Here is a 23,801-nt window from a genome sequence, read left to right as displayed (position 1 = left end):
TTTATAGATGATATAGTTCCAACTGAAATCAAATTAATGGCTGACAAAAGGTCGGTTCCCTTGTACCTCGAATTACTTGAGTCAGGATCTGAAAAAAAGAGAGACATACGTTTAGTTATAGTTGGGAAGAATGGCGCTGGAAAGACATCGTTGATTAAAAGATTGTTCTCTGAAGAGAATACAGATGTAACTAGTACAAATGGAATAGAAATCCACACAATAAAATGCAAAGCAATGTCTGATGATGGCATATGGAATAAGTTAGATGGTATGATGTATAAGTTTAAACACAAATGTTTCTCTTTTCTTGCTAAAATAATTGATAATTAACAGTTTAAGTTCCTAGTTTACATATCTTATATGCAAAGTTATTGTGTTTAATTTGTTTGGGGATTATCCGTCAATGTGCAGTTTGGGAAGCATTGGTCTTACAAGATCAAATTCAAGGTTACATTTCAATGATCCCAGGTCGTGAATATTCAGGCTTGCCGAGCGTTTTAAATATTTAAAATTTAACTGTCGAGAGTGGATAAATATCGTATTACACGAGATTTGGTGGTGGAATCTGTTTCTCTAATGATTTTCAAACAATATGCAGGCAAACTTATTCCGTCTTTTCGAATGATCTGTAAAAAGATGTGTTCTTTCTATGTGACGTCATCAGGCATGGTCGCCTTTTTTCATGCTGTCACAATAGGAAATTCAGAGGAAAGCAAGTAAATTCGACGTCATAATCAGATTTTAACCAATGAAGAACTGAGATCAAACGAACCACACGTTGATTAAATTTTTTTTATACAATGGGTGCAGAAAGGGATAAATTGACGAAGAATTAGAGAAATATATATATGATATGATATGATATTGATCACACAGAAATAAGGAATATTGTCATTACACTATTTCATGTTATTTATATTTATTTATTTAAATTGCCTTTTTCTCACATGCCTATTTTAGGAGGTTATTTCGGTGGCTAATTAGATGTTTCCAGATGAAAAATGTTGATACTTCATACAAATTGTGTACCTTTTCTGATGTTGTCTGTGAATCTTCTGTGATTCCGATATACATTTAATTATAAATCAAACTTAAGAGTTCCGAGTCGATTCTGGTAGCTAATGCTGCTTTATCATGTGAAGATATTGATATCAAAATATGGTACGATTGCGAATGAGACAGCTATCCACCAAAGACCAAAGGACAGCAACAAGTTTAACGCAATGTTTCCTTTCAAATTATACAAAATCCACACCGTCTCATGGTTATTTAAGTTTAATTTTTCAAAGTAATATTATGATTCTTAATGCATGCTTATTTTTTGGTAATTTTGAGGAATATCAATATTATCATCAATAGTAGTTTGAAACTTTATTTACCAAAATATTGATAATACGGTTTGTGTAAATTATGCATCAAGTTTAGTGGGTATTCATATCAATATTGCAACCAATGAAAGAAACCCCCTTTACAATTTTAATTACTCGTCATGTATATTTTTGTAGGTTTAATTGTTTAAAACAAACAAAAACTCTGATGGACAACATATTTGTAACTGTGTATTGCTTATTTCATACTTTGATCTTACTTAATATTTCTCACATTTCTTTAATATTATTGCAATTTTCTAATGATAGGAACCGATGAAGAAACTGAAATTCATGCACGACTTTTGAAACAATACAAAGAAACAATTGAAGCATCAGTAGAAGAAGGAATACATAAAGCTACATGTATAAGGGAAAACACACCATTGACAAGTTTTGAGGAGTCAAAAGAATCAGAGAAAGTAACCCAGCAGCCTAAAGTAATGACACCTTCAGTAACCACTAACTCTCTAGTTGAACATCCAGTAACCTCGCAGCAACGTAGTCTGTCATTAGAACAGGCAAAACATGATATTGAAAGCATGCTTAAATCTAATGTTGATTTACATGACAAAGAGGAGTATGCCACATTATTGTTGTGGGATTTTGCCGGAGATGAAGAATTTTACCACACACATCAAACATTTTTATCACCAGATGCGATTTATCTAGTAGTTACAAAACTCAATGAGGCTGACGATAAAAGTGCACAAGGTAATATTTCATATAGATCAACAAATAAGTTATACTGAAATAATACTTGACATTTTATTGTATTTTCTTTATCTTTTAAGTTGTAAAATACATGTATTGTCAAGAATGGTGCTAAAAGTTAAGACACAAAATATGTTAAACAATCAGTCATTCAGATGATTATTATAATAGCTTTTGTATAAAAGACAAATTTATCAGTCACAAATCTGTCATAATTGTATGCTACTGGTCAGTGGTTTTAAAGGTAGACAAACTGGAAAATCCAAATCTTGTCTACAAATGTCATATACCCAAACTGTTCAAGGTTCGACCTCTTCTGTCATAAAGAGCTGTTCCCCCGCAGAGCATTTTATAACATTTATTTGCAAGTTTAAATATGTTGAACAACTTTTATTTAACCTTTTTAGCTCATCTGGCCCAAATGGCCTAGTGAGCTTTTCTCATCACTGGTTGCCCTTTGTCGTTGTCTGCTATTTATAACAAAAATCTTCACCTCTGATTCTACTGAACCAAATTTAACTCATCTTGGCCGAAATCATTATTGTGATATCTAGTTTAAAAATGTGTCTGATGACCCCACCTTTCAACCAAGATAGCCGACACGGCTGAAAATAGAACATAGGGGTTAAATGCAAGTTTTCTCTATTATTTTAAAAACTGTTATCAATTAACATGAGCTAAAATGTTCAGAATGCTGAGCTCTACCAATTGTCTAAATACGTCAAAACTGTTAGACGACTTCATAGAGGAGTTATTGCCCTTAAATGACAAATTTTACCATTTTTTTCACGTTTGCCTATTATCTTGAAAACTGTAATAGATAGAGAGGAACTTCAAGTTGCAAAATTGATCAGCAAGACAAGTTCTGCAAATAGATATGCATGGTCGAAATGACTACTTATTTGTTGCCCTTTGATGACATTTTTATGGTCCCGCAACAAAGTTGTCGGGGCCATATAGTTTTAACCTTGTCCGTCATTCAGTCATTCTGTCATTCCTTCATTCCGTCATTCCGTCATTCTGTCATTCCGTCATTCTGTCATTCTGTCATTCCGTCATTCCGTCATTCCGCAACAAACCATTATACAGAGTTTTTTTCTAAACGCCTTCAGATATTGGGCTGATTTTTGGTATGTGAGTTAACCATGATGAGTTACAGATCAAGTTTAAGTTTCGTTTCGCTCCGCTAATTTTTGCCGAAATTACGGGCTTTGGACTTTGAAAACTGTTGAAAATCACAGTTATACAGACTTTTTTTCTAAACGCCTTCAGATATTGGGCTGATTTTTGGTATGTGAGTTAACCATGATGAGTAACAGATCAAGTTTAAGTTTCGTTCCGCTCTGCTAATTTTTGCCGAAATTACGGGCTTTGGACTTTGATTAATTGTTGAAAATCACAGTTATACAGGCTTTTTTTCTAAACGCCTTCAGATATTGGGCTGATTTTTGGTATGTGAGTTAACCATGATGAGTTACAGATCAAGTTTAAGTTTAGTTCCGCTCCGCTAATTTTATGCTGAAATTAAGGGTTTTAGACTGAAAATTGTTGAAAATCACAGTTATACAGAATTTTTTTCAGATTTTGCGCTGTTTTTTTATATGTGAGACTACCATGATGAGTTACAGATCAAGTTTATGTTTCGTTCCGCTATGCTGATTTTCGTGTCGTTTCAACACATCTTGTTAGATCTGCAGTACATCCACTTCCTGTATGTTGATAGTTTGAAATTTAATTACTCATTGATCAATGAAATTTTTCATCAAACTAGTTTTGGTCTTGAGAGCTGGATACTATCCATGCATGTTTGTGTCCACATGTGTTGTTGAAATTGCAGATTTTTCAACTTTTTGAGACGGGGCCATTCGTGTCGTTCGGACACATCTAGTTTAATATTTTTCATTTTTCCTTATATCTTAAAATTATAATATATAGATAGAACCTCAAATAAGCAAAAATGATCCGGAAGACCTTCGGAACAGTGAGCTTTTGCCATCACTTGGCGTCCGTCGTCATCTGGTGTAAACTATTTCAAACATCTTCTTCTCTGAAACTACTGAACCAATTTCTACCAAACTTAAGCTGAATGATCCTTAGGGTATCTAGAATAAAGTTGTGTTATATTTTCTGTTTCGTCAAAAAACATAGCCGCTATGGCTAAAATAGAGCATAGGGGTAAAATGCAGTTTTTGGCTTATATCTCAAAAACCAAAGCATTTAGAGCAAATCTGACGTTGGATATAAGTGTTCATTAGGTGAAGTTCTATCAGCCCTGAAATTTTCAGATGAAGCTTATAACCCATTGTTGGGTTGCTGCCACTATATAAGTAATTTTAAGGAAATTTTTTGCAGTTTTGGATTATTATCTTGAATATTATTAATGATAAAGATAAACTGTAAACAGCGAAAATGATTAGCAAAGTAAGATCTACAAATAAGTTTAAATGACAAAAATTTTCGATTGACCCCTTAAGGAGTCATTGCCCTTTAAAGACAATATTTAACAATTTGTTTGCTTACTTTAAAAAATCTTCTCCTTTGAAACTGCTGAATCAATTTCAGCCAAACTTGGGCTGAATGAGTTTCAGAGTATCTAGTATAAATTTTGTATTTTATTTCCTTGTACATCAAGAAACATAGCCACTATTGCTAAAATGGAACATAGGAGTAAAATGCATTTTTTTTTGCTTTTGAAGAAAATATGACAGATACAAAGAACATTTAAATGGAATTTTTAAGCCACTCATTAATATATATTGAAAAGCAAAAATAATCATTGATGAAAGATTTAAGCAAAAAATTACAGGTGAGCGATTCAGGCTCTTGAGAGCCTCTTGTTAAACAATACAAACAAAATTTAGCATCTTTTCTCTGATATTCTTATTTAACATGTTTAATGAAGAACGTCTCATCCTCATGAAAAAAAGTACTAAATTCCAATTTCAGTTAATGATTTCCATTAAAAATAAAGAAATGTTTGAGTTCCTATCCATCACAAACAAAAGATTCAGTAACGTTATCCTTATTTTCTTCATATTTAAAAAAAAATAAAAAATAACTAAGCCTGAGGTATTTGAAATAATTGCTGAAAACAGTGCATTATTTATGAATAAAAAACTATTGGCATTTTTTAACAATGCAAACAAAATTTGATTCAAGTAAAATAAATTTGGGGCATTATCAAAGAATGCAAACAAAAAATCAACAAATCCTATTTTCTTCATATTTAAAAAAAAATTCACAATATATTATACAAACAACCCACCCTGATGTACAACAAGTAGAAAAAATCATATGACAGTCAAAAATTTCTACTAAAATAAAGAAATAATTGCATTCTTTTTTTCACAACAAAAACAAAAGTGTATGCATAATTTGATTTATCCTGATTATTTACATTTTATAAAAATAAATTATTCAGATGCATTGAAAATGACTGATTACAAATACCATTGCGTTATTTTTGGATGAAAAGAAGAAATATTGGCATATTTAAACAATGCAATCACAAATTTTAATATCTTTTCTCTGATATATGTCAATATTTAATAAAAAAAAAACCAACCCATTCTGATGTACAAAGAGTACTAAATTCTAAGGGCAGTTCATGATTTCCATTAAAATAAAGAAATAATTGCAATCTTATTCAACACAAACAAAAGTTTAAGTATCTTTAACCTTATATTATTCAGGTCTTATACAAAATTACTTATCTAAAGGGATATATAATGAATGATTGAAAATGACGTTGCATTATGTTTGAGCTTTTGATTTTGCCATTTGATTAGGGACTTTCCGTTTTGAATTTTCCTCGGAGTTCATTATTTTTGTGGTTTTACTTTTTATATCTGATATAAAAGGAGAAACATTTGCAATTTTATGCAATGCAAACAAAATTTTAGTATCTTTTTCCTAAAATTCATCTTATTTTATGAAGAAAAAAAAACAATCCTGATTTACAAAAAAGTACTATAATCAAAGGGCAGTTCATAATTTCTATTCAAATAAAGAAATTATTGCATTCTTATCCAAGCAAACAAAAGTTTAAGTATTTTTATGTTTTATTATCCATATATTAATAACGTTTTATCCAAAACAATTTAGCCTGAGGCCTTTGAAATAACTGATGCTAAAAAAAGTGCATTAATCTTTTATGAAAAGAAGAAATATTGGCATTTTTAAACAATGCAAACAAAAGTTTAGCATCTTTTCTCTGATATTCATCATATTTATGAAAAACAATCCATATGATCCTGTGTATGACTGTGCTTGTGATGACCCCAAGACCTCTAATTAAATTTTTGTAGATCCTTTTATTTGACAGTGTCCATCAAAGTGTTCTATTTTTAACCATGGAACAACTGGTGCCAAATTATTGCTCTCAACATACATGACATAAGCATGTATATACAACATAGGCTTATTCAAGCTTTTGAAACATCCAAACACTACAAGTCTCTAAACTGTATCTATAAGATGAAGAACCACAATCACTGACAATATAACGAGAACCAGACAAATGACTAGACCTGACATCATTTTAGTACATGTAACTTCAACAATTTGATAAGGCTGTTGATAACAAAGGCTGGATAAAATTTTACTTTTATTATATAATATAAATTTACACTTTTGGAGTCAGTATATCAGCTGGGAAGATTTTTCTCCAAGCCCTGTCGACGACACTTGGTATAGTGGGTAGCCAAGCCCCATGGACATGAACACTCCGCCAATCAACTGGAACGCAGAGGGTTCCAAAAAGAGATGAAGCGATGCTTTATCATGTAGCAGGGTGCTACGAAAAGGGGTTGAATTGACGGTGGAGAGATGCAAAGTAGTTAATCAATTTGGGATAAGAAGATAAATAAACCAGTGGTGAATTTCGAAATGGTACAAAGATCAGATGTGAAAAAGCTGAATGACCCCCAAGGAGTTGAATAGGAAAGTTGGTGTAAAGGGATGAACTTATTATATAACACCTTGGACACCTTCAATAATTCACTGATAATGAAAGATAGAAATGATAAAATATATTAGTAATCATAGTTTTTAAAATAAAGCAAGCAAATACATGATAGTTAAAATAAATAAATGTTTAAAATATTCAGGTATGTACATGTGCAAATGTACACTATATAGTATAAAATAAGAAAGCTAGCAAAATTTATTTTGCACACAATATGAAGTTATGGATAAATACAAGTATTATAAATCATGAATCTGATGTTCAGTAGTTGTCGTTTGTTGATGTGGTTCATAAGTGTTTCTCGTTTCTCTTTTTTTTTATATAGATTAGACCGTTGGTTTTCCTATTTGAATGGTTTTACACTAGTAATTTTTTGGGGCCCTTTATAGCTTGTTGTTCGGTGTGAGCCAAGGCTCCGTGTTGAAGACTGTACCTTGACCTATTATGGTTTACTTTTATAAATTGTTACTTGGATGGAGAGTTGTCTCATACCACATCTCCCTATATCTAATCATATAGATAATTTTGTTGTGCCTTTTTAATTACCATTTTACTAGTTCTTATATAGCGACAATAACTGTTAAAATTCCATCTAACTAATGTTTTAATTAAGTGATCCTCTATTATATTGGATTTTCCGGCTGTTGTAGAAGCTCCAATTCGAAATGAATGTCCGTTACAGGACTGAGGATTATATTCACATATACCCAACAGATGCTTTAACTTGCTAATGAAAAATTCTCTTTTTCGAGCTTCGTTTACCTGATAAATAACTATCAATTTGAAATTTAAACATGGTTTTCCTTACAATCAAATAGTCTTGTAAAGTTTTAAATGGACAACAATCATGATTTAGCTTGTGCAGTTGAATATCTACACCTATCCTGAAGAGGTCTGTCTTAGATTGCTTTTAATGTAAAATGAATAAAACAAAACATCAGATATACAAAAATTGTTATTAAAATCAAAAGTAAAATCACAAAAATACCGAAAATTCAAAACGGAAAGTCCCTAATCAAATGGCAAAATCAAAAGCTCAAACACATCAAACGAATGGATAACAATAAACTCATCATAGATACCAGGATTGCAATTTTATATTTTCGCCAGTCGTGCGTTTTGTCTAATTCCTGATTTGGTCCAAATGATTTTGACTACAATGTAAGAAACCATAAAAAGCTACTGTATAACATCTGGTCAATAAAAGGAGAAAAAAGTCATTCTTTTAGCTTACACTGCATGAAAAGGTCGATTTACATACGTATGTAAATATATGATAAACATAAATAAAGGCACATATTTAGATAAACTTTACTAGGCTGTGAATATGTATGTGCTATCTTTGTTGACAATAAATCTTAATATTTCCCCATAAACATCCATGGTGTTGCAGGTAGGCACGGCCGCCTTTTACATATCATATAAAACGTGGGTAAATTGTGTGAACTCGGTACAATTCTCTATCCTGAACAATTGTTTTGAATTCAATACAAATACAAAAGAATCACACCATTATTAAACGTGACCATGGCGCTAAATTTAACTAGCGTGTGGTATTGTATGGAAAAAGTTAAATTTGCAATGGTAAGTAAATGCTGATGTTTTTTAGTGCATGCAAATATGACTTTTTAAAATGATTTATTGCTTGAGAAAATGTTAATTAAAAGTTGATATTTAGTTTATCTTTTACATGCACTAAATGTTTCTTTAATATTGATATTTAGTTTTAATTTTACAGGTTTTGTGTCAAAGTTAAATTTCAAATTTTGTATAGGTATAAGCAGTATTTCATTTGCATACATATTCAAATATGGTGAGGCATCTTAAATTTGAACCTGGTGACCCGATAAAGCAAATATTTAAGTATTTACATATTTCAGACCAACATAAAGAAATGAGCAACCTTATCATTTGTGATTAATTTTTAAGCTATCCAAAGATAACGGCATTATGGAAATTTGCATATATGTGAAACCTTTGTAGATATATAGGAAACATAAACATTTATGTGGTGTGCAAATGATTTGAAAGGTTGTTGTTTGAAATCATTTATATTATACGAAAAATACGAAAATTAGAAAAGGCCGAAGGAAATGTTCTGGTTTGTTGATGTTTCTTCCTGGGGTACTTTTTTGACTCCTTGAAAGTTTTATAATTCATGTTATTTAATATGGAAACCAAGGACTATTTATTTTTCAAATCCTTGTATTATCTACAAATATGATCCAAAAAATATCATCTCGTCATCAATAGCAATCCACTTAAAATATTAATTCCGTTTTGATCCACATCAGAGCGATTACACAACTCGATGAAAAATGGTTCCTGGTTGTTGGTATTCAGCAGTTCGACGTCGGTTAGCGATGTTGAACGTACTTAACAGATACTGTATGCTCTAACATGTCTAGGTCGGACTCGTGCGGTACTATTCAAAGTTATTAAAAGAATGCCTATTTGATTTGAATTCTACCCCGGCTTTTCTACATATTTATCTATAATGCATTTTAGCCAATCAAATTGACGTAAACAATTGAATACCCGCCCACAAGTTTGATTGTAAGTAAACGCTGCATGCATTCAAGTGCTAAAATTACCAGTATTAAACTAATAATAAAGTATCATACAATGCCGGGTTTTGAAATGTTGTTTTCTTTGAAGTTGTCGGGCAGCAAGTTGTTATATATTTTACTTTGAAGTTATATGAATTGCATGAAACTGAAACAAGTTTAACCATTATTTTTTTATAACTTTGTCTTTGGTCGTTTAACCTAAGACATTTTGACTAAATATATTAGTCCTAGATGTTGCTAAGGGGTTTTAAAGCGTTTAAAGCGTTTTTGAACGTATCGATGGTACATGGAAGAATATTTGTAAGAACATTGAATTGTGTAAGAAAATGCATAATTCACATTACATTACACGAGCAAATCAATTTGTAAAAACTTGTTATGGTTCATTGAGTCAAATATGTTATCAACATTATTGAGTGGTTGTGTTTGTGATATATTTGCTAACAAATTGCAAGTCAGATTGGACATTTGGGGTTACTGGTTTGAATATACTGAACACCAGTTTTATTTTTTAGCTAAATTGAATATTCACTTAAGAAGATTTAACTTCAAGAGGGGGTTATATTGGTATGAATTTTTTTTTCAACAGATGGACACGATCAAACCAAATAATTTTTCTTCCCAAGTTGAGACAAAATATTATTTCTTTTTGTAAAACAGAATAGTGTGGTCAATGCTGCGACAGCTTATTTATTTTTCTTCCCTTAGGAATTTGTTTTTTTTTTCTTCAAAATACCATATAACAACCCCCTCCCCCTCTTTTAAATAAAAGGGTTGTTCCTTAAATGCATTATATTTCCGTTTTGAATATTCACTAAAATTTAACAAACGACATCTTGCTAACAAAAATCAATCCCTTAATGAAATCTGAATTATTCTGAAACGCTGCTTATTAGAGGGGGTGGACAGGGGGTACCCTTTTCTCTTTTTTTAATATTGATATGTTGTTGCCGATAGATTTTTAAAGAACGATCAGCAATAATTAAAGGGTTATCTAATAAGATAATAACACCTCATTGAATTAATTGTCAATGTCTTTGAACTAGCTGTCAGTAACTGCGAGTACTCTCAGATCTGTACGTATAGTGTCTTTTTTGTTGCGGGGATGATATGTTAAGTACCCTGCCACGTTTGGTCTGTGTTTTTGTTAGATGTATTTCTGCTTTGTATTGATCTGATGAGTAAATCCCTGTTCAACGGATTTTTATAGTGTGTACTTATGTTGCACTGTTACATCACTGTCCCAGGTTTAGGGGGGGGGGGGGGGGGGGGTTAGCGCCTTCAGACTAGTTTAATCCACATTCTATATGTGCCTGTCCCAAGTCAGGAGCCTGTAATTGAGTGGTTGTCATTTTTTGCTGTTTCTCATATTTTTTTTTCGTTTATTGGTTTGCATAGTTTGCTCTTGGTCTGTGTTGTTACAACACTGTCTGTTAGTTTTCTAGCTTAGATTGTTTTACATTTCATTTCGGGGCCTTTTATAGCTGACTATGAGCTATGGGTTTTGCTCATTGTTGAAGACCATACGGTGACCTATAGCTGTTAACTTCTATGTCATTTGGTCTCTGGTGGAGAGTTGTCTCATTGGCAATTATACCACATCTTCTTACTTTCATATGAAATATTTGCCACTTGACGTAAAACCAAATAATCAATCGATCAATCGTACCATTTACATGCAGACAATACAGAATGATCTAGTAAAGGATGTCACGATAAATCTAAATAGATTCTTAAAGCATACTAGTATACTGTAGACATAGTCTATGAATATCAACTTTAATATCGGTTAACCGGTTAATCGGTCGAAAGATTATCCTAGTAAGCGGTTAGATAAAATTGTTCGATTTGACAAACTATACTAAATAGCTATTTAACATTCATGTTTTATATGCGTTATGTCAAATTTGGTGAGTGTGCCAAAGAGCCAACAACCCAATAACATAAAAAAACATTTTTGTCTGTGAATATCTAAGTTTTAGACTCATATGGGGTAGGGTCGCACACTTAATATTATACAGTACTTTGTTCACTAAATACCAATAAAAGCAAATGTACAGAGAGACGACTACATGGATGTCAAAATAGCAGCAAATCCGTCCAATTATATCTTTTTATGTCACACCCATATTTGTAAATAATGAGACCAATAAGTTTGTATTAGGATTAGAACCACATTGATTAGACCTAACACTTAATGCACATATGAATAAATTTAAAAGGGGCCATCACAGAATACCTACTGAAATCCCGTGTATGGTTTACTTATGCTATATTCGTGATGGCAAGAGATAACTTAATCTTTGAGCAAGATCTTTTTTGTTGGCGTACTCTTATGAAATAAACTTGGAAGTATGTTAAGCGGCCTATATTAGTATATTAAAGAGTTGGAAATTAGCTGGTCATTACTTTAAATGCTCTTTTAAGTAACTATACACTATTAATTAATATTGGTAGTTTTAACAAAATTTTGCAGTTTTTTGTTATTATTTTGAATATTATTATAGATATATATAAACTGTAAGCAGCAATAATGTTCAGCAAAGTAAGATCTACAAAAAAGTTAATATGACCATAATTGTCAATTGATCCCTTAAGGAGTTATTGCCCTTTAAAGACAATTTTACACAATTTGTTCATCAAGTTTGCTTACATTTAAAAATCTTCTCCTCTGAAACTACTGGGCCAATTACCTTCAAACTTTAACTAAATGTTCCTTAGGGTATCTTGTTTATAAATTGTATCTGAAGTTTGTATTCATCGACAAACATGGCCGCCATGGCTAAAATAGAACAGAAGGGTCAAATGCAGTTTTGGGCTTATATCTCAAAAACTAAATCTTTTTAGAGAAAATGTGACGGGGTAAAATTATTTCATTGGTCAAGATCTACTGGCCCTGAAATTTTCAGACGAATCGAACAACCCATTGTTGGGTTGCTGCCACCGAATTGGTAGTTAAAACAAAATTTTGCAGTTTTTTGTTATTATTTTGAATATTATTATAGATATATATAAACTGTAAGCAGCAATAATGTTCAGCAAAGTAAGACCTACAAAAAAGTTAATATGACCATAATTGTCAATTGACCCCTTAAGGAGTTATTGCCCTTTAAAGACAATTTTACACAATTTGTTCATCAAGTTTGCTAACATTTAAAAATCTTCTCGTCTGAAATACAGGTGAGCGATTCAGGCTCTTGAGAGCCTCTTGTTCTATATTATATTTAGCTTTAAAAGGTCCCGACAAGACAAAATGTTAATTGAAATGTAAGGGAAACCAACGACCTGATTTATAAACAGAACAATAAACGAAAACATGTATGACAGACAGCAAACAGCGAAAACCACTGAATTAAGGACTCCTGATTTCGGACATTAATAATTTGGCAGGGTTAAACGTGTGTGCACTCAGTCTAAGATGTAATTGTTACTGAAAAGGCAACAGAGCAGTGACAAAGATACATTTGTATTATGTCATATACAACCAGCTTTAAAACTGTAGTTGATTCATGTCTGCCATATTTGTTTTCTGTTCCATACTTTCAGATTCATCCTATTCAACAAAAAAACCGGCACAATCAAAGTCCCCTAAGAATAGTATTATATAAATTGTGCACTGTTTCGGAGTCAAATTAATCTAGCTCTGTATATATATGCACAAAATATTATAATGTTTCAAAGCCATTGTTTCCGTTTTTTCATAAGCAGAAAGACAGCTCAAAATGTGGTCAATATTTACAATTGTCTTGGTCAAGATCTACTTAAATACGACAGTATTTTACTCGGATAGCCATTTTGTCTCTCCTTCGACGAAAGTTACAGAGTGCGAGACATAGGGATGCTTATCTTGCGGCAGAGGCAACGTAAACTATTTGTATAAAGCTTTATATGTCAGAAGGTCGAAGGCTTGGATGCTTCATACCTTGTATATCGATGCCCTATTTTACGACCTTTCCGTCTGTCATGTGTCCATTTGATCCAATTTTCATGATTCAACTAAAAAAACAAAGTAATTGGATTACCGTTCACAAATTTATGTATAGTCTAAGCAGATTTTAAGTAAAAGCTCTTCCTTGCTTCATAAAAATATACTTCGATCGAATAAACCTTTTCACACTAAAATAAGACTACATGTACATTAAAATGTACATAAAATATATCTGTCCATATAACATCATGGCCAACTCGTACTCTCTTACGTCCATGTTTAGTATACCGTAAAATCAGGCAAAATCCGAATATATCAAATGATTTGAACAGATCACCCCTTAATACACATGTTTACTTTTTTCATGTTGATGAATAAGAATAATAACATTTTGATGCGACCAAATCTTCTTGGTTAACTACCTTAACAACAAAACTCAACTTGAGAACATTTATATGGTCAGTGACCGTGTCACCGAGGTCAAAATCGTTTTTGGCATATACAGTTAAAATGTTCATCACATTCTTCTTTTGTGTGGTGGGGGGGGGGGGGGGCTTGGTTTTTTTGTTGAGCCTGCGACTTTTGTCGCAGAAAGCTCGACATAGGGATAGTGATCCGGCGGCGGCAGCGTTAGCTTACTTCTTAAAAGCTTTATATTTTAGAAGGTGGAAGGTCTGGATGCTTCATACTTTGTATAAGAATGCCTCATGTTACGAAGATTCCGTCAGTCACATGTCCAATGTCCTTGACCTCATTTTCATGGTTCAGTGACTACTTGAAAAAAAAGTTAAGATTTTTGGTAATGTTAAATTCTCTCTTATTATAAGTAATAGGATAACTATATTTGATATGTACGTACCTTGCAAGGTCCTCATGCCCGTCAGACAGTTTTCACTTCATTTCATGGATCAGTGAACAAGGTTAAGTTTTGGTGGTCAAGTCCATATCTCAGATACTATACGCAATAGGTCTAGTATATTCGGTGTACGGAAGGACTGTAAGGTGTACATGTCCAACTGGCAGGTGTCATCTGACCTTGACCTCATTTTCATGGTTCAGTGGTTATAGTTAAGTTTTTGTGTTTTGGTCTGTTTTTCTTAAACTGTATGCAATAGGTCTACTATATTTGGTGTATGGAATGATTGTAAGGTGTACATGTCTAGCTGGCAGGTGTCATCTGACCTTGACCTCATTTTCATGGTTCAGTGGTCAAAGTTAAGTTTTTGAGTTTTGGTCTTTTTTTCTAATACTATATGCAATAGTTCAACTATATTTGGTGTATGGAAATATTTTATGATCTATATGTCAGTCACGCAGGTTTTATTTGACCTTGACCTCATTTTCAAGATTCATTGCTCAGTGTTAAGTGTTTGTTTATTGTCTGTTTTTCTTAAACTATAAGCAATAGGTCAACTATAATTGTTGTATGGAAGAATTGTTAGCTGTACATGCCTGTCTAGCATGGTTCATCTGACCTTGACCTCATTTTCATGGTTTATTGGTCAATGTTTAGTTTACTTGGTTAATGTTAAGTTTATGTGACAGTTGTAATAAAGCTTTATATTTAGGACTATCAACATAATATCAATGATTAGTAAAGAAGGCGAGACATTTCAGCGTGTGCACTCTTGTTCTCGGGACAAACAATTATTTTCAACTGAAATCAAAATGAAACTATTTTTTTCAATGACATACAGGAACAAGTATATTTTTTTTGGGGCACTCAATATTGTGTTTTTCTAAGGGAAAACAAACTATTGTTTTCTCCTCCCTCCTGAAACAAATTATTTTCTTCAAGACATGTATAACCAAATAATTTGTTTAAAACCCCTCCATGCCCCCAACCCCCCACCAGCACCACACACACATGTGATGATATACCTTCATGTTAAAAAAAAATGCAAAAAAAAAAAAAAAATAAAACCTGCTACGGGACAGACGAACACACAGGCCAGATAACACTAAATCCCCGTTAATCGTAAAAAGAGTATTGGAATAAGAAAAAAATAATCTAATCTTAATTAACTTTATATCACTATAAAAAATCTATGATTCAATACAGGAAAGGTCAGTCGATTATAAGTAAGTTCTAGAATTAATCTGGTCAATTGTATTACAAATGCAATACAATTGAAACTATTTGGGAATATATTGTAAGAAAATCAGTTTCTGGTTTTGTCAATATAAAACTTCCATGTTTATACCGACTCGGTAGTCCCTTGGAAGCGATCTCGCTGTGAGTGTGGGAGGCTGTTGGTTTTTCCTATACATAGTTAAACAACTTTTTAAAAAAATAGCTGTTTAGTGCGTTTCACTCACAAGGTCAAAATCTATAAGTTGTCAAGTTCTGCTGGTAATTGAATATTAAAGAGTCTATGCATATGTTTTTATATCCGACTATTCAGTGTGGGTTTTTCTCATTCGTACGGTTGCCTTTAATTGCTCACATCAAATTCATTTGAACTTTGGTGGATAGTTGTCTCGTTGGCAATCATACCACATCTCCTTATTTGTATACCATAGATGCCAAAAAGAATTTTTGCGACAACAGATTAAGATGCACATAGTTTTATGATGCAAAAAAATCTGTAGATATTGTTTTAAGGATGTACTTAGGTCAGGTTTGGGAATTTTTGTCAGATGTTCGGACTCCTTGTTTTTTTTTTTTTTCTTACGATACAGGCTAAACATTTTGCCCCATAACACCTATTTTTCTTTTCATATAAGACTTCAATAGCTCATAAAAGGTCATTTACCAAAATTTAAGCAGATTCTAGATTTCTTTTTTTTTTCGATTTGAGACCCAAATAATACCAAATTGCAAACATAAGGTAAAAAGTCCAAGTCAGCCTTTTCCTGCCATTTAAAAAAAAATATCTCGAAAAGGAGCTCCATAACGTATCAATATGTTTAGCTTATTTTGTTCCTTAAATATTAATGCTTTTCCGACTTATAGTATCAATTCTAGATTTTTTTAATTTCACCTAAAGATTTTTGGCGCATATGAAATGCCGATTGACGCAAATGCAAAGTGCCGACCGAAAGACATCACGATCCATAACAAATATATGTGTATCCAAAAGTCAACAGATACCTTTACTTCCAACATATTTTTATAGTGGTTAACATTTATACATTTTTTGGAAAAAATGCTAAATATTTGTCTTCAGCGTTTTAAAGCCTGTTCAGGAATAAGCCATAACAGTATAAGAACCTTAAAGTTCATACATTGGGCTTTGATTCTATGAATTTAAGTGAAGATTGAAAGACTTTAAGAATGGCAGTTGTGTAAATAAAATCAGGGGAATTTGGCCCTTTAGAAAATATTATGTCGATTTATGCAATTAAACGAGTGTTATAAAATACTTATTATATAATAATGTGGTGTGTGTGTGTGTGAAGGGAAACCTGCCTGTGATTTTTAGCCCTTGACATTAAACACTTATCCAGTATTCATTCTATATAAAAGTTAAGCTGTATGAAATCTATATGCATATCATGTGAAATGCCAATTTATTCTATGAATTTTTATTTTATGGTAACATTCACTATGATCAGTTTCATGTCTCACATATATAAACGAGGGTTCTCAAAAGCACGGCATTGGTTACTTTTACTTGAGTTTCTTTTTCAATATAGTTTTTAGAAAAACATGTATGCAAATACATTACAGGGAGATTACAACATCTTATTTCATTTTTATTTCAAATTTTTTTATTCTCGTATTCTTTCGTCCGTATTTTCTACACAGCAGGACAAGTAAGTTAAATTATTGAAACATTATAATTTGACTATAATAGTTCCATGGCTCAATTAAAAGAGGGACGAAAGGTACCAGAGGGACAGTCAAACTCACAGATCGAAAACAAACTGACAACGCCATGGCCAAAAATAAAAAGACAAACAGACAAATAATAGTACAGATGACACAACATAGAAAACTAAAGACTAAGCAACACGAACCCCACCAAAAACTGGTGGTGATCTTAGGTGTTCCGGAAGGGTAAGCAGATCCTGCTCCTCATGTGGCACCCGTTGTGTTGCTTATGTTGTTACAAATCAGGTAAATAGTCTAAGTCGGTAGGTCACATTCGTGAAAAGGGAAGGGTATTGTAGTTACGACATAAGGATATATACTCCGTATGCAGGCGCTGCTGTAATGTTGCTACATAGAAATGGAAAGTTCACAATTGGGAAGCTGAAATCATCTCTTTTGTTGTAAAGTTTTGTTTTCAACAGACCCTCATTGTCAATTTCTAGATGTAAGTCAAGATATGAGGCAGACTTAACTGTATCTGTAGTATCCTTTATCTCTAGTTCAATGGGATAGATTCGTTCAACATAGTCACCAAATTTTGTATTATTTAGTGAGAGAACATCATCTTTATAGCGGAACGTAGAGTTAAAGGATATTGCTAACTTCTTATCTTTCTTCCTAAGAAGTTCCTGTATGAAGTCAGCCTCATGATAATAAAGAAACAAGTCGTCAAGAAGAGGGGCACAATTGGTTCCCATTGTAATTCCGACAGTCTGTTGAAAAACACGTCCTCCAAGCATAACAAATATGTTGTCAATCAAGAAATCAAGCATCTCGATAATGTCAGTTTCAGAGAATTTTTTGTTTGAATCAGAGTGATTCTTTACAAAGTAGGATTTATCCCTCCCCAAGACAAGATACTTGTATCCACGTTCGCCATTCTTTTTAATGAAACAAAATAATACCAACTCCTTCAATTTGTCTTTTAGTTTGGAATGGGGAATACTTGTGTAAAGTGTAGAAAAGTCAAATGTTTTAATACTATTGCAAGATGAGAGAGTCTTAGATTGTATGTACTCTAAAAGATCTTTGGAATTTTTTAGTATCCACATCTGATTCACGCCACCTCTAGAATAGGCAGTTTCACAATAACTTTGGAGCCCGGCTTTGATTGTTGATAAAATAGATGTTAATAATTTAGAAAGAGGTTTCGTGGAGCACTTGGAAGACCCAGCAATATACCGTTGTTTGTAAGGACACTTATGTAGTTTAGGTATCCAATACAGTGATGGAAGAAGTTCCAGTTCTTCATCTTTGGTTGAAATTCCAAAGGAACATAGAACAGACCTATGATTAACAAGGATTTCCTCTGTGGTAAGTGTCGTGAGAGTATATGTTGAGTTTCCAAATGAATTGTCAATACCTAATTCATTTATCAAGCAGTTTATGTAATGATATTTACACACAAAAACGATGTTGTTTGGGGCTTTATCTGCGGGGACAACAACATATTTGTCATGGAGGTAGGACAAGTGTTTTTGCAACATTTGGGTCTTTAAAAATTGACGTAGCGTGGGTATTGATAGACCCATTTAGTTTCTTAATTCGGATTTGTATCAACGACCTCACAGCCTTAATCCATTCGGAAAAAGTATCTATGTCTTCTTTCTCGCGTTTAGCCCATTGCCTGGCATAATCCTCGACTGAATCCATTTGTATTTTGAAGTTGTATTTCCAATTGATGGATTTAGGCTCACGATATTTCGGACCTTTGGATACCAAATTTCGCAGGCAAGTGTTATTGACAATGTTGAGGTCTCCGGTAATAACGTGGCCAACCGGATTATATGTGAATTGGGAACTAGCACAGGTGCAATCAGGAGGTTTAGACTTGAATTTGTCAATGTTGAGATCCTGCAAAACGTGTTTGTAATTGAAAATTTTAGTTGCAATTGGTATGGTATCGGTATAAGAAATTATTGGTACAGACTGATTTTTAAAATAAGGATGTATTTTCGACTGAACTAATTTATTATGAAGGATATTGCCTAAGTTGACGCCATCGAGACCTTTGTTGGTAAAGGAAAGTTTAAGAAAAGATCTTTTCTCTTTTTCATCTTTTCCAATGCGAACTTGTTTGAAAAGTCTGTGACTTGCAATATCCGAAATGATAGCTGTAAGCTTGTATTGGTTTGAATGAGGGTTTGTAACAGTGGTTTCCAAACATAAATTGAACAGAGAATGAAGTTTTGAAAGGGGTAATGAATAAAGTTTCGTGTGAATGTGATGAATACCTAACGGCTTTTGTATAAATGGCAGCAAGTCATTAATAGAGACATCATGCAAAGTAGGTGATGTATAATGACGATGACCATGACTGTGTCTACGTCGAGGAGTAGAGTTGAAAATATTCATCACATTCACCGAGCTACAGGAAGGACTAGATACCTTTACCATCAATTTTGTCATTGCAACCATATGGTGTCGCAGTTCCCAATTGTCGAATCCAGTAGTCCTCTTTTTGTCTACGGAGAGGCGTTGCAAGTTGAGGATTGTTAGTCTTGTGGTATATTTTTTCAATAATACGAACTGTCATAGAAACGATGGAATGATCAGGCTTATTAAAATGCTGGTACAGAATGTCGTTTGCATTAAGGTTGATATCTGATCTATGGCCGCACATACGTTTGTTTAGCCTTCCTTTCATTTCAATGACGTAAACCAATCCGCAAAGGTTACATTCTAATCCGTAGAGGACATTTATAGATTTACAATTCAGATCATCGTAACTTCTAGTAAAATAAGACTTTTTAGTTAAATTTCTAGTGAATTGAGCATCTGTTATTAAAATTTCACAAGTTTTGCAGCCATTTGTTCCACATTTCGAAATGAGACAGTGTTGGTCCGCACAATTATGTTAATATTTTTTGTTAACTTCTAAATCGTACAAGATTGTGTACAGAGAGGTGTGAATTTCATAAAACAACAAAGTGATATCCCACTGTTATATAATAACATCAAAAACTTAATACAGAATTTTCATCAGAACATGCAGAGATGCTTAACAATTAACACCCGTGTGAATCAATCAGTAGATCACCTCGGCTGGTTACGTAATGACATTTCCCATATCAGAAAAATACAAATGGTTTTATGGACACAACGAACGAAATACAAGATTTTAAAGTCTCCATTATAAATATATATCTTCCTTTTTCTCTATATTTATTGTGATTTTACATTTGTCCTGCATGCAAAAATTATTCTTGACTTGCTATTATTGAATAAACAATACAAAAACTGCTTAAAACGTATGAACATTAAAAATCAGATGACCAAGTTGTGAGTTGGTTCCCGGATTTATCAATTAGAAAATATCTTGTATTTTCTTTCTTTTTACGAAATCTTGATACCTTTAGGTTCTGTATATCATGTAAATAAAACTCAAAACAAGTGGATTTATTTCAAAATTATAGTGAAGTTTTGTCTTAATAGTTAACCCTATTTTTATGTAATTATAATATTGTCAAAATGTTTTCTCTGCAATGTGTATTTTTGGGAGTAAATTCCATTAATTCAAATCATGGAAGTAAAATGAAAGTCAATATAATACTTCCATGTTGAAATGCACGGCACTCTTTGGAAACCATGAAATTGAAAAAACACCAAAAGTATTACATGTAATAAAAAGTCACGTATGAGTACATAATAGTGAATAATCGACCAAAAGAAAGAGCGAAAAATATAGAAAAGAAAATTGATAATAGATTATTCCAAATTGGTATTATTGTAGTACGTTTTTCTATATGTACTGGATTTTGAATAAAACAGCATATTCATTTGAAAAAAGTGAAGTTTGCCGCGCTAAACGTCAATTGGCCTGAGTGAATATCAGTTAGTACTTAAAACATGCAAACAAATTGAAAAACTTTACACATATTTGGCTTTAATATCAATATGTATTAAATACTTGCATACGATTTGGATATGTTTATTCAAGAATGTAAAACACATTATGAGGGTCTTGATCGGGGGTTCTTCATTTCTGTAAAACATTTTATATGCCAGTTTTCTCTTTTCTTTATAGATTTTGCCTGTTATTGTCTATTCTTTATATTTTAGCACTTCATTATTCTCTATTCTTTATTTTTTTTGCCATTTTTTCTCTATTCTTTATTTTTTCCCTTTATTCTGCACATTTTGTCCATTATTCTGAACATTTGCAAAGATATGGGAAAGCTTTGTATATATCTAACACACTATGCGAATAGAAAGCAAATACAAGTGTCTACTTTGCTTATATTTTACGATGTTTGTAAATTTAATGTAAAAGGCAGCCTTTCATATCTTTAAATAGGACGACAAAACAACTAATTTAGATTAATACTTAAATATATTTCGGAAGCTATATGAACATTTGCAAAGACATGGGAAAGCTTTGCATATATCTAACACACTTTGCGAATAAAACGCAAATACAAGTGTCTACTTTGCATATGTTTTACGATGTTTGTAAATTTAATGTTAAAGGCAGCCTTTCATATCTTTAAATAGGACGACAAAACAACTAATTTAGATTAATATTTAAATATATTTCGGAAGCTAAATGAACATTTGCACAGACATGGAAAAGCTTTGCATATATCTAACACACTATGCGAATAAAACGCAAATACAAGTGTCTACTTTGCTTATGTTTACAATGTTTGTAAATTTAATGTAAAAGGCGGCCTTTCATATATTTAGATAGGACGACAAACATGACAAAACAACCTATTAAGGTTAACATTTCAATACTTTATAAATGTAAGTAAATAAGACCGTTTACTTTACTTACATTTAACGTTGTTTGAAAGTTAAGGAAAGATTAGCATAATTTTTGCAATTTCTTTGCATATATAATGTACGAATGCAAACTTATCATGTATTTATTCACCAAATAATGAGTATTGAGATATATGGTGCAACAAAGTGCCTATCTTTGACTTGCTTTTATATACACGAGTAAAGAAATGCAAATCAACCTTTTCATGCAGTGTTAACACATAAATGTTGAAGAATATCAAAAGTTATATTTAAACGATCTTTAATGATTAGTTTCTGTAATCTTTTTATAGAATTAAAAAGCAAGGACAGTTTCTCCAAATTGTTACTAGAATTGTTGAAAGGAGATCATATTTTAAATGCATTGGATATACTGTATTTGGATAGACTTGAGTTTCTACTGCATTTTGAAATGATGCGGATAGCTTCATCTATTTTCACATTAGACATAGAACAATCACTTTTGTCCATCATATCATTAACACTCATACATTCGTCATTGTGTGGTGATAACAATTCTAAAATTAATCTTTTCTTATCAGAATATTTCCTTGTTGCTACCTCTAGAGGTCTTACTCTAAAACGAGGAAAAGGAGTATGTTTAAATGACCCATATACATAACCCCTTTCACACACCTCTGAATCAAAAATCTGACCAACTGCAGATTGAGACCTAATCGAGTAATTATTTTTGCATACTTTGATATCTCATGTATCATATTTTACCATAGAATCGAAACCATTTCTTAATCCATTTATTAAATATGATTTGAATGATTCTGAAGCTCATGCTCAAGTTTTCTATGTTGATAGGAGTTGATGCTTCCATTGAATAATCTTCGAAATGTACATGTAGTCATGATTTGTTATCAGGTTAAGTGTTATTTTTGTAGGTTTGTGAATATTTTTGAGGTATGTGTACATTGTGATGGTTTTGTCTATTACCTGTACATGTAGGTGCAGGGTGACCTGTGGATCTACAATTTGAACATGCATGGAGAAGGTAACATGTTGTTCTGTAGCAACCCCTTACATTATTAAATGGGGGCGGTCGGGCCGGCGGGCATGCGGACTGGCGGCTGCCAAACAGTGTCTCCACAATAACATGAAAACGCTTTAACAATTTTTTTAAAAATAATAAATGTGTTGTTTCCTGGGACTTAATGAAGGTCTAGTTCAATTTTCAAGATTTTAGTGTTTCTCCTTTTTGAGTTAGCGCCATTTTTAATATCCAAAAGTGGAATTTTTAGATATTTTTCTCTTGTTATCATGTTATGACTTGTCTTATCTCACAATTAAAATTGGAGTGACAGATTTATTTGAAAATTATTAATTTCCTAAGTGGTGATGATTATGAGCTATATCATTAGACATTTTGAAGTTAATTACATTATTAATTATTAATTAGATCTGGGTTATATCTTAGCATATGATTATCATTGGAGTGACAGATTTATTTGAAAATTTTCTGTTTCCTAATAAGATCTGTAGGACTGTATATATAAAGTTTGAAATTTACTAGTAGGACTGTATAAATGAAGTTTGAAATTTACTGTTCATTATTAGACATTTTGTAGATAATTCAGTCTCCCTAAACCATATATATTCTTACCCCCACCCCCCTTCAATTTGAGTAATTATCTTGTAAACGGTAGAGATCCCCACCCCTAAACCA

At 32.4% G+C, this 23,801-nt stretch overlaps 2 protein-coding genes across 18 annotated transcripts in view; one reads left to right on the top strand and one right to left on the bottom strand.

The window, feature by feature from the left end:
- LOC127731904 (zinc finger C2HC domain-containing protein 1A-like) overlaps positions 1–23,801 on the bottom strand; it is a 384,322-nt gene that overhangs the window by 159,952 nt on the left and 200,569 nt on the right. The window lies entirely within an intron of this gene.
- LOC127731935 (uncharacterized) overlaps positions 1–23,801 on the top strand; it is a 159,603-nt gene that overhangs the window by 78,186 nt on the left and 57,616 nt on the right. For all 17 annotated transcript variants that reach the window (XR_007995911.1, XM_052240785.1, XM_052240786.1 and 14 more), the window contains 2 exons: positions 8–268; positions 1,638–2,081. Coding sequence is in view for 16 of the 17 variants with exons in the window: in XM_052240785.1 (XP_052096745.1) it covers positions 8–268; positions 1,638–2,081 (705 nt within the window). In the remaining variant the exon portion in view is untranslated. The remainder of the gene's footprint in view (positions 1–7; positions 269–1,637; positions 2,082–23,801) is intronic.

The sequence above is a fragment of the Mytilus californianus genome, unplaced genomic scaffold (genome assembly GCF_021869535.1).
Source record: "Mytilus californianus isolate M0D057914Y unplaced genomic scaffold, xbMytCali1.0.p SCAF_21, whole genome shotgun sequence".
Lineage (NCBI taxonomy): Eukaryota > Metazoa > Mollusca > Bivalvia > Mytilida > Mytilidae > Mytilus > Mytilus californianus.
The sequence above is the reverse complement of the archived record's forward strand: the minus strand, read 5'-3'. Positions and strand labels throughout refer to the sequence as shown.